Here is a 12,220-nt window from a genome sequence, read left to right as displayed (position 1 = left end):
TTTGCATTGAACCATCTATGTCATCTCATTTGTACAAAACTTTATCCTTACCAAAGGAGTTAGTCTGTTTTTGGAGGTTTACTTTCTCCATTCCATTTGAGTAATGTGCCACAGAATAAAAAGGTGTGGCGATGATAATCAGTGACAGAACTAGAGTGGAAAAAGCATTGTTGTAATGTTGGAAGGAAGTAGGACAGTGCTGACAAGGGGCACCATACAGTTTCAAATTGATGATAGAAAACTTAATTTTTAAAAGAATTGAGAAATGAAGGGCTGTGGAAGGAATATTTTTTCTCACAGCAGAAGGACAAATATTTTTGAGCTGCTTTTAAAGTTTTGTGTAAGGGGTTGCATTGTTGATGATTGAGTCCCTTGAATGAAGTTCTGTCACTGGCTGTAGCCCCTTATGATAATTTCTCTATCAGTTAAACATCGGCAATACCTTATGTGATGTTGGCTCATTTAGTTGTTGCATTTCTTATCTAAGTATTATATTGCTCATGCATGAGTATTTTATACTGCACCTTGATCAAAAAGTAATAAAATAAGGTGTTTAATTCCATAAGGATTTTATTGTTATAGTTTACCAAATATTTGAACATGAACTTTGTTACAATGAACAAATTGTTTTACTGAAAACAAATTAGTTATATTTTATTTATAACTTTTATTCTCTTTACATGATTGTAGTGTTTTTAACATTTTCTTTCACGACATGACCTTACATGTTACATACCTAATCAAGCACAATAATCTTTGCATATGTGAAATAGCAGGTAATAATACATATTGGAGATTATATATTAGATTTAGAGGAATGTGAAAATTATCTTTTGGAATCTCATTTTTCAGACCTTCGAGAGTATTTTGTATCATACATTTAAATATTATAAAGAAGAGAGAGAATTGAATTAACTGCATTGTATTTTCTGGCTCTCTTTGTGTTTAGTGATCATAAGCCTTCAGCCTGAATTTATATCTTATTATATAGAGCCTTTTGTATGCCTTTGACATGCTTTAGTACTATCATTGTTATTTGGTACCATAATTACTCAAAATGGTGGCTGCTTTTGCATTTCAAGTAATTTTGTGATAGCTTGATTTTACATCCCATATAGGTTGTGCATTTTTACTGTAGTTGATAAGATAGCATTGCACTTATTTTGTATCAATTTTTCGAGGCTTATGTTAGTGTGAGACCTCTATATTAAATAAAAAAATTGTCTCAATTATTGTATCCAAGATTTTTGTATAAATATTTCTCAGGGTCACCTGTGCATCTATTGATAACATTGAGTGGAACTTCTGTAATAAAATTGGATCTCTATTGGCTGAGAAATGCTTTTATGTTCATCCTGATTCATTAGTGAATATTTTCATCCATTGTGTAAATGATGAAATCAGTGATATTAAAACTTTTTACTACATAATAGATTTTTAATGTCATCTTTGGTTTAAATAATTTGTTACGGGAAAGGGTATGTTCAAAAATTTGTTGTACGTATTGTCATTAAATGTTACTTCAATGAAAATACTTATCATTAAAAATATAATTGAGTTTACCTTTTTTCTCATATGTGTATTCCAAATACGCAGAATTATAAATAAATATTTACAGAGTTATTAATTCAATTTTATGCATTTGAAGAGCTTACCAATTGTACTTAATTAGCATATGTTTTGTAAAGTCCTTGCGAAGTCAAATTGTGGGTGACAAATATTTAATAATTTGTTTTGAGGAAAGCATAATTGTTGGTATAATTACAAGATAAATACACATTAGATGGAATGAAGTCCTGGCGAAGTCATTAAAACAGAAAGATGTGACTTCAGCCGAACACTGAGTAAAAATAAAGTTGTGGTTTTTGGCTGAACGTGCATATAAATCTTGACATTTTTATGAGAACTACTTGGTAACAGATTGGTTTCAATATTTAATTTTTAGCAGATGAAATTTTGTCCATAATAGCTCTGCTTACCATATTTTTTCAGCATGAATTTTATATGATTCTTTTATTATATAAATAACTTTACTTGCTGTCGGGGGATGTTTGCACTATCAGGATTTGTAATCAGCCATATTATTCTAGCTTTCTCTTTGCCTCTCATGTTCATGTGTGAACTCACTGGCCGACCCCATGATTGTGAAAATTGTGTTCTACCTAATGCATGAATGTTTTATGATTTGTTTATTATTTATGGTATTGTAAAGAACCTGGAGACATTAATTTTGCAAATGAAGCTGATGTTGATAACATGTTGCTGTGAAGATCTCCACATCTTAGACCTGGCCTGCAGTGTGGAGAAAGGAGAAATAAAGGCAAGAATAAAAGCAATGATGCTTAGATCATAAAAATATTCGAGATAAAATTAATTTCCCCCTTTTCAGTATGACCCAGTGGAATAGCATTGAATAAAATATAGTATATGCATGTAATGTACATTGTAAAAGAACATAGTGGTTCCCACTTTTTCTCTTTTTCTAAGAATTTTTCAGTCTCTATAATAAGTTCTAAAAAAGACACTATTAAACAAGTAGACTATAAATATAAACTTTGTTCATCATTTTGTCAAATTTAAGTACTCTGCATTAGTCTTAAGTGATAGTGTAAACATAATTGACCGTCATTCCCAAAAATATTCTCAGAAGCATTCTTGGTTGGTGTGGAATCATGGTATTGATGTGAAAAATGTATACATCTACATGGATATTATGTGGAGAGGTAACAGCAGCTTGGACTTTCCTATACAAGAGCTTTGCAAAAAAAGTTGAAGATGTTGGAACTTTAACACACCTTTAATAGCTGCTAGTATTCCTGGGTTTTCAGCTAGCTTAATTTGTAGAAATCCATAGCTGCCATCATAGTGACTGATGTGCCAAATCTCTTTAGATTTACATTTGACTCCGAAATTCTTTGATCTTTATAACTTCTCTTAACATTTAATAAAAATGATATTCTCATTTCGTAGCTTTGTACTCAGCCTCCACTGTGGAAGTGTAATTTCGATACAAATTGTAGCAAGTCTTTCAGGGAGACGAAAAACAAATTGATCTCCACTGTAACCTATGATTACCCTGGTTCATTGTTTTTCACTTTCTTTATGAGGAAATGGAGTGTTGAAATAACTTTAAAATTTCCCATAAATAGCATTAAAACTGCGGGTGAAATCTAATCAATATGTATTGTTCCACATGTAATTTTTATTGCAATCTGTTATGGTTTCTGCAACTATGTACATCATCACTTGGCCAAGAGATGGGACTAAGGTAATTTTCTCCCACTTTCAGAGGAAATATATACAGCTTGATAAAGAATGGATACATTGTATTTAAAGTCATGTACAGCCAAAAGATGAACAAAGTCAGCCGAAATCATATTCAAATCTTGTGTCACAAAAATTTGCTAAGGCCTTGGAATTGTAGAACCAAAGGATTTACCTAAGTTAGTGGGGCAGATGGAAGGGATTAGGGGACTTGTTGCTCATCCGTCCACTTCCTTTGTGTTTGAGGAGAACTGAAATATCAGTGTATCTCCTTGAGTGTCTTTATTACAAGGAAGTCTTCCTTAAGTGTAAACTAGCAATTATACTCCTTGAACAGCTTCACTCTGTTGCTCATATCAATGAGTGGGTGGAGAGTGAGGTAAAGAGGGTAAAATACTTCTTTCAACTCCCAAAATTCAGCCCACTCATTCAAGGTAATTATGTATCAGTGATTTCCTCGCACAACTTATCAATTATTTAAATTAATTATCATACAAAACAATTCCCCCTCCACCCCAACCCATAATCAATTCCCTCTAGGGTTTAGGGAATTAGCCATGGGTGGAAGGGGAATTTTACAACCTGTGGGTCTTCCTCGTGGCCTACTTTCCACTCTTTATTCTGAAAAAAGTGACTGTGCTTTCTCTGAAAATGTAAAAGAGACGGTGAGTACTATGGTTTGTTTTGCTTCAATAGTTAACAAAGCACTGTCCATTAAGTTGCATGATTATACGTGGTGTAACCAATGTCAAATCAATTTCGCTAATAATGTTCGACTCTTTTCTCCGAAAAATATTTTTCATTTACTTGGCTTGGCAATACATCTCTTGCATTTGGGTTCAATATTTCTTAACTTCCTTCATTTTTCTCAAGTAATATTTAGGTAGCAGACAAAATTTCAATCACAAGTGACAATAATCTCAGCGATTATGATGGCATATTAAAGCTTCCAACTATCTTAAAATGAATCCCAAAAAAAGACCTTGGCCAATCTCAACCAAAAGCACAGGTGTCCAAATAGTTTAATTCTCCAATTCCTCTCAACCATTTTCTTCTCGTATTTCCCCAGTATTACAGCCTCATTTTTTTGTGAGGCATCATTTAATTTATCCCATGTCTCAACCCATTATGAAACTTTATGCTGGAATAATCTCCGTAATTTCTTACAAAATTAATCAATAACAGTGGGCATTAAACGTTTATTTTTGCTGATTCGGCATAATGAATTAAATGAAAATTCTGTTATCATGAATCGGTAAAATATATGCATATTTTAAAGTCCAACAATGGTTTTATCTGAATGGCATTAGTTATTCGCTCCGAATAACCCAAAATTCCGCTCTGAATCACACAAAATTCTGATTTAGTGTGTCCGTATTCCTAATTTTAATAAATATAATGTGTTTTTCCACTTAATACATTTCTATTGCAGCAATTAAAACACATTTAATATTAATATACTAATTGAAAGCACCGGGCAATCAACACTTTTCGCGGTTATTTCAAAAAACGATAATTTCGCAATGTCATTCGGAGAGTGAAGCGAGTGCCGCCAGGTGGCCAGGGATAGGGTATTGTGGGTTGGAGGTGCTTGGAGCTGTTGACGGAAGTTGATTCTTTTCCATTGCTCACATGAGGGTGTAAGCATATCTTAACAGTTTGCCGGTAGCTTTCAAGTCGTTGTCGTGGGCAGCATCAGATTGCTTTGGTAAGTTTAAACAGAAATCAAACGAAAATGACTGATTAATTTTGAACTTTGTTGAGTATCTTGTGGAGATAATCGGGAAATAGTGTAACAAAAGTGAAGACAATGATTTACTTGGGTAGTTCAGTTTTTCGAATATTTTATAAAACTACACTTTTGAAAGGCCATTTTGTAATGTTGTCCTGAATTAACGCTATTACGTTAATTTTCTTTTCAATTGATTAATTTAAACAGTTGCTGTATCTAGAAAGTTCTTTAGGCTTCCTGGCATACGAGTGGTGGGCTGTAGTCAAGGTTTCTCGGTTTTGGCGGCTTCTCTATAAAACATAATTTCGGTATTTTAGGGACAAAGACAGCAAAATTTTTGCTGCTCCGACTTGTGTTAGGCTACTGTGCGAGTATTGTGTTGACATTCTTACGACGTTCCATAAGACTTAACGTTCTTATGCGTTAGAATAATTGAAAATGTCATAAATGACGTGGTTTGTACGTATTTTATTGTCGCTTACAATTCTTGAATTTCTCCAATTTTCAATGAGAATAGCTTACTATAATTACACTTAAATCTCATAAGAATTACAGTTTAATGCAAAAGGATTGGGTTACGTGATGTCTTATCGAACGTCTAGAAGGAATTGAATTTCAAAACACCCTCCGTGGCCTTGGACGTGAATCATCCGCCTTTGCGATTGATATTCCAGTTCCGGTTCAAGATTCTTGATCATAATTTTATGTCGAGCACTTTGAGCGTTTGAGATTTCACCGTGAATTCAATGTAACTATTATGCAGCGACAAATTCTATACGCAATCAAAGCATTTGAAAGTATTCCAAAATCATGTTCTCCAAATGACATACAAATCATGTTAGCACTTGAATTTCCCTTTTGGAAATTAGATTCATATTCCATGAAGCTGCAGCTTAAAATTAAACATTTTAGACTTTTTCATTCGAGTTGTGGACATCCTCGACTGTCGTTGGGCATATTGCTTCACAATAATTCCTATTAGACCCTTAAGTGGATCCTTTTGTTTCGACTGTTTATGACAATATTAAATTTATTAAAGAATTAAGGTTAATGCTGATAAGTGTATTTGCCTCGGCTAGGGAAGCCCTCGAGAATTTTGAACCTTGATGGGTTAGTATATAATTTCCACCGGCAGTTTTCGTTTCTTCTATTTATATCCTTCAAATTTTTCCTCGGTGATTGTCATTTGCAATGTCACATTTTCGGATTTTGCGAGCCCTTTAATTTAGGGAAACTATTGTAGTTGTTGTTTTCCAATGGAAAACTGGTTAAAATTGAACAAAATGTGAAAGCAATGAGAAATGGACGTTGAACCTTTTTGATTCAGGCGAGTTGTCAGTGAATGTTCAAATTAACTAATCTGAGATTTTCTGTGCCATAACTCAATGCGATATTGCCGGTGGCCGAAGAAATGGAACATCCCCACTCACCCATTTCGAGTTCATGGTTCAATTTTGGCCCTTCTAATTTCGTGGGTGTAGTACCTGGTGACCTCGACCTCGGTTACCATTAGTTTCGTGGGTAGTGTGAACAAAAGTGCGAAAAACATGATAAAACAACTTCCAGCATGATCTCATAGCTGAAAATAGTCAATGTTACCATTTTGTATTGGGCCCATTTCTGAATGTACTACCAATTCGGCCCTTGACCGCCCTGATGATTTTTACTTAATTTAGTGGTACTAATGCCGAATTTTTGCAATGAGTCTCCTGGTTCTATTTCGTAGGGTTTTACATTTCTGAATCAGGGTTAAATTTCATACTCTTTTGCTCAAAAGAGGATAGGACGTCAGGCCAGAGAGAAATAGGATAGGCCTGGCATCTTGAACTTTGTCCATCCCAAACTGTTTAAATGGTATAATACCGTTGTTGTACGATTTATGACAAACCATCAACGAGGGCACTAGTTTAATATGAAAGTTAAATTGTCTGGTTGTCACATAAGGTCTCATATTAATATTGATTTTGAAGAGAGATGAAATGCTGGTTGGTAGGGTTCATAGTGATTTGTGCACAAATGGGGAGCTGTTAAAGCATAGACACCCAGATTTGAGGTGAGAATGTTGATGAGCAAAGATATGTGAGAGTTCCTTGTGAAGGCTTCCACAGTGTGCAGATATTGAAGATGTCATTCAGGATTTAGCATTGGTCCATATTTCTGGGACGACAGTTTCGATAACATTTCGTGTTGGTATCTTCAGGTCCAAACCTGAAAAGACAGACTGCAATACAATCAAAACTGTTGTCCCAGAAATATGGACCCACACAGAATAAATCCCAGAGGACCTCAATCTTCAATATATGAGACAGATTGGAGTGCAGGACTGAAAACACATAAAAATCTTGGTTAGGAAGAAAATTTAATTTTGAAGGGTTCCAGTTTCATATTTTTTCTCTTAAAGCCTTCATCTTGTGCTCAATGAAGGTTAAAGAGGCATTGTAGTCATTCTCAACACTCTAGCCAGGCTAAAACATTACCCCCTCTTGAAAACCAGCTGTTCTTGCCAATATGCATGGGGCCGGACTGCTAAAAGGGGAGGGGGCTGCTGACCCAACCAAATGTATGCATGTCAAATGTATATTTTGTTCAATCTTAAACTTTCAGTGTGTGTGACTGCATTTGTTCTAATGTTCAAGAATCATTTAAGTGATACCAGGCTCAAATTTGACATCACCTCCTATATTGCAATTCCTTGTATTTTTCTGGTAATAATCTACTTTTCTAGTTGTCATCTAAAGGAATATTGCTTTATTAATGAAAATAATTTCCTAGGTGAAAGGCATCATTTGTTTAAATATGTGTATACCAATTTTGTTAAAACCGGAAAAGCAATAACGTTAAGGTGGTCTCCATTACATTCCATTAGGATTGTCAAGAAACTCTTTACTTCAACAATCTGAAGAAGGGATCATTAAAGGACATAGTTTGCTTTGTAGGGAGCTAGATATAAAAATGTTCTTTTGGATTTATTTACGTGGCTTTATAATATTAGCTATGATAGTAGCTCTGAAGTGATAACTTGTATAATTGGGGGATGAATTGAGTAAATTGATGAGCTAATTGTGAGATTATTGCAGCCTGTGTAATGCCAATCAGGACGAGCTTTTTCATTGCTTGGGGATGTGATGTGGTTTTTGCCATAATTTAAAGGTCGTACACACCCTTGATGTGTATAGTATGGAGTGTTGCTAAATGTAGAAAGGCAAAGATGAATGGTTGGTTTCCTGTGGGCCTAAAACCTGCATATATGAAGCTACATCTTGGTTTTTGCGGCAAATTCTCGATGGTGATGCCAGTATTATAAAATAAAAAATTTACCCCCTCTAGCATTTCTTTGGATCTTGCGTATTATAATGGACGAAGATAAATTGTAAGTGTTTAAAATTATGAATACACGAAACCTGCCCTCATTACCAGTGTTTGGCAGGTTTAAAATTTGATACTTACAAAAATGATCCTAATAGTGAAAACTCATTGATAAAGGACTCATTTTGGGAAACATTTGCAAGAATTCTAGACACTTCTCCTGCAATAATTATTTTGAGAAAGTAGTGCTATGATTCAGAGAACTGTTTGATTTATTTTTTTATAGGTTTTAGATCTGCCATTTGTTAAAACTTCTTCCAAAAGTATGGGTCTTCCAGAACTCCAGAAGCCAGCCCCATTTTTCAAGGGTCCTGCTGTTGTGGATGGAGCATTCAAGGATATCTCTCTGACTGATTACAAAGACAAATATTTAGTGCTTTTTTTCTACCCACTGGACTTGTAAGTGTAAAAACTTTTCAGTCTAAATAATTTCATGCAGTGTTTTTGGTCCACATTGATGCCAATGTTTACACTCTTGGTGTAAACATTTTCAGATCTCATATAATGTTATTCTATAGTTATAAAATTTTTAAGTGCATGACAATTTGTAGTTGGTTAATAGTTGCTCCTTGGCATTACAGCACATTTGTTTGCCCCACCGAGATAATAGCCTTCTCTGAAAAGGCTGATGAATTCAAGAAAATTAACTGTGAAGTGGTTGGTGTGTCATGTGACAGTCATTACTCCCATCTAGCGTGGTAAGTGCACTTAATTGGGAAAATAAAATTTCAAGCCTGTTTTAATTCTTGGTGCCCATTTTAAACAATTTTGTTTATTTTATAAATTTCTTGTGCAGGATCAACACTCCTCGCAAGGAAGGTGGATTAGGGGAGATGAATATTCCTCTCCTTGCCGACAAGTCAATGGCAATTGCAAAAGCATATGGAGTTCTGAACGAAGAGTCTGGTATTCCATTTCGTGGTTTGTTCATAATTGATGGCAAGCAAAATTTAAGGCAGGTCACGGTGAATGATCTCCCAGTTGGGCGGAGTGTTGATGAAATTCTGAGACTGGTGCAAGCTTTTCAGTTCACCGATGAGCATGGTGAAGGTAAGCTGCTTCATTAATTTTTCCTGTAGAATCTCTTTTCTGTCTTGTTGTCATATGACTAATGTTACTGTATTTCATTGCTGTAATTTGTGTTTTAATGCTTTTTATTTTAGTGTGTCCTGCCAATTGGAGACCGGGCAGTAAGACAATGGTCCCAGATCCTAAGGGCTCAAAAGATTATTTTCATTCTCAGGAGTGATTTGGGATTCTAAAGGAAGATTGCTTAATGATAATTTGTCCTGAATGATATTCATCCATGTATGAGCTCTTAGAGCTATTTTTTAATGTTATATAATTTCAGTTACTAGATTAATTGGCAGTTGCCAGTTAGCTCAGGCCATATTTATAGATGTGATGTACCACTTGTGTTATCTCCGCCAGAAGAGTATGCCAAATGTCTTTTGTATTTAAGTGTACTATTGTGCATGATAAATAAAGTTGTCTCATGTATGATAAAAACTCTGACCAAAGAAAATAATTTCAACTCAATAAAAAATATGGAATGGCTAATAGTATGTGGATGTACCAATTTTTTGGATTTAATTTGCTGAGAATTGACATTGACCAACTGGGAGATCAGCTATTGTGCCTTAAATTTAATAACTTTCCTGTTTAGCTTGGGGGCAGAAATGCTTTTTTGCCATTTTGTTTGCAAATTTTAATACAAATGATCACGTTACCCATTTGAAAATCAGGGCATTTAAATAAATTTCCCTGGGTGCATTTTTTCTGCAAACTTATCATAGATGCCCATTTTATAAGAGAAGTTGGTTATCCTTGTTTTTCTGGTGGTAAATGCAAAATCCCTTGCCTTGATTAGCCCAGGGAGTTAACCTATTTGTTTTTAGGTCTTTAATAATAAAGGTTGATGGATATGCAATTAGCTCTCTATCAATGCTTTAGTTTTCACCATGGAGATAATCAGAGTCTGTTGGCACCTTAGTTATCATTTCTTGTTAACTTCCGTGTGTTAATGCTGCATTTAAAACCCACCCCTTCTTATCCCCTACATTATTACTGGATTGAACATGCCATCACCTTTCAGTATTATCTCAATTTTCCTTGTTCAGATTTCAATAGGTAAGTTCCACTTTTTGCTCACACTTTAACTTTAGTATATGTCTTCCTCCCTATCAAAATTACTTCCTTCTTTGTCTGCCACGCTCATATCTCTAAAACCTCTGTTGTACTTGATTCATCTTGCTTCAGAAACTAGGTCATGTTATTTAAGCACTTTATTCCATATTGAAAAGTGCTGACCTTCACATATTTACTGAAGTATACTAGTCAATTCCTTTCTTACTAGTGCAGGTATCCTATGTCCACCCTGTGCATAGATGAAATATTACTAAATGGCTACTGTTCCACCTTATAATTTAATCCCTTCTACTTAAATGGCCTACTCGGCTTTCCTCGAGTATTCTAATGATTTTGTTTTCTTTTGGCTAAATCTTCATCTCCTGCGTCGGCGATAACTCAAATAAATTCTTCAAAATCTAGTATTCCAATCCCTTTCCTGGTGCTGTTTGATTGCCAACAAATGCCGTTCCCGTAGGAGTATTGTTATAAGAATGCGGAAATATTTCAGATGAACGTCGTATTTTCTTTTTTAGTGGCATTTTAGCTGCTTAGAGTGAGAAGTATTCGCAACGTAATACCTCGCACTGCAAGAGCATATAGAAGCGTGAACAAATGTGGGTTTTCTCTAGAAATTCCTATTTGCTTACATTGTGGTCTTCTTATGTCCAAAGAACTGGTTTAATTCATCCTCGAATAGTTCAGCAATTATGGTGATGTTTTATAACGCTGTGGTATTCGCGGGTTACCGTCATGTGCTGCCATCTATAAAGTACTCACTCCATTAGGGTATTATGCATGTTGTTTACGGTGGCGCCAACTGAACTTTGTGAAGGAGCGCAAGAGCAATCATTCGCTGCGAAATTATTATACCTGATATCGATCGATTTCGTTTCTTTATTTTGATAGCATATCTCCGCTTGCACTCTGTGGCCATTTCGGAAGAGCATGTGCATTATTAATAATGTACTTATTTGCCGTATAATGAGTCACTGTATTGAGATGCTAGCTAACTTCAACGAAAATGATTTATAATGTAAGCTATAATCTGTTTCATTTTATGCTTGGGTAATCTATCTCTACAGCATGGAGGGCTCTTCATAAACGGATTCAACTATCCAGGGTATTCATCTTCAACCACGGGAAGTAGCAGAGTGTAACTGAGCCACCGTCTTTGGAAATGAAAGTAATGTCAAATTCTTGCCAGTAAGATGCCATTTTAAGATTCCAAAAATATATTTCTCTTGAAGAGCTGTTATTCAATTTCAAGTTATTCTAGGACGTATTTCATTCATCACATGAATCATCAATAATTTCCTCGAACCGTGGGCAGGGAAGTGTTTCAACAGTACATATAGTGTCAGAAATGCCCCTCGTTGAGCTAACTTCTGATGCCCTTCGAAGGAAACTGCCTTTCCCAGTAGAAGTTTCTGTACTTCGCTTCATTTCATTCTTTGCTGCCAATATTAGCTTTAATTAAATGCGCCCTTCGTACTAGTGTAACATATATACATCTGATAGGAATTTTAGATGGGTTTCTTTATTTATATACTCTGCAAGCCACCGCTATGGTGTATGGCAGGGGGTGAATACACACCAGAATAATTTTACTCGAACATGACCCAGGTTAAGTTTTGGATTTTGTTTAGTTGCTATCACCCGTGAGCTCATTAAGTTCGCTGAGAATTCCGTATCTCTGTTATTATTCGTTCATTTAAAAAATTTCAGGTA

At 35.1% G+C, this 12,220-nt stretch overlaps 1 protein-coding gene across 2 annotated transcripts; it reads left to right on the top strand.

The window, feature by feature from the left end:
• The first annotated feature begins 4,840 nt into the window (after nt 1–4,840).
• Nucleotides 4,841–9,897, top strand: LOC139693419 (peroxiredoxin 2-like). Of its 2 annotated transcripts, none has more exons than XM_071591554.1 (5): nt 4,841–4,972; nt 8,589–8,761; nt 8,944–9,060; nt 9,159–9,412; nt 9,526–9,896. In XM_071591554.1, exons 2-5 carry the CDS (start codon nt 8,628–8,630, stop codon nt 9,609–9,611), a joined length of 591 nt encoding a protein of 196 aa, XP_071447655.1. In that variant the 5' UTR covers nt 4,841–4,972; nt 8,589–8,627; the 3' UTR covers nt 9,612–9,896. The 2 variants fall into 2 exon arrangements, with proteins under 2 accessions (XP_071447655.1, XP_071447656.1); XM_071591555.1 differs by lacking the exon at nt 4,841–4,972 and adding an exon at nt 5,996–6,106 and having other exon boundaries at nt 9,526–9,897.
• The last annotated feature ends 2,323 nt before the right edge of the window (nt 9,898–12,220 follow it).

The sequence above is a fragment of the Hetaerina americana genome, unplaced genomic scaffold (genome assembly GCF_022747635.1).
Source record: "Hetaerina americana unplaced genomic scaffold, ioHetAmer1.1.p SCAF_49, whole genome shotgun sequence".
In the NCBI taxonomy this organism is placed as follows: Eukaryota; Metazoa; Arthropoda; class Insecta; order Odonata; family Calopterygidae; genus Hetaerina; species Hetaerina americana.
The sequence above is the reverse complement of the archived record's forward strand: the minus strand, read 5'-3'. Positions and strand labels throughout refer to the sequence as shown.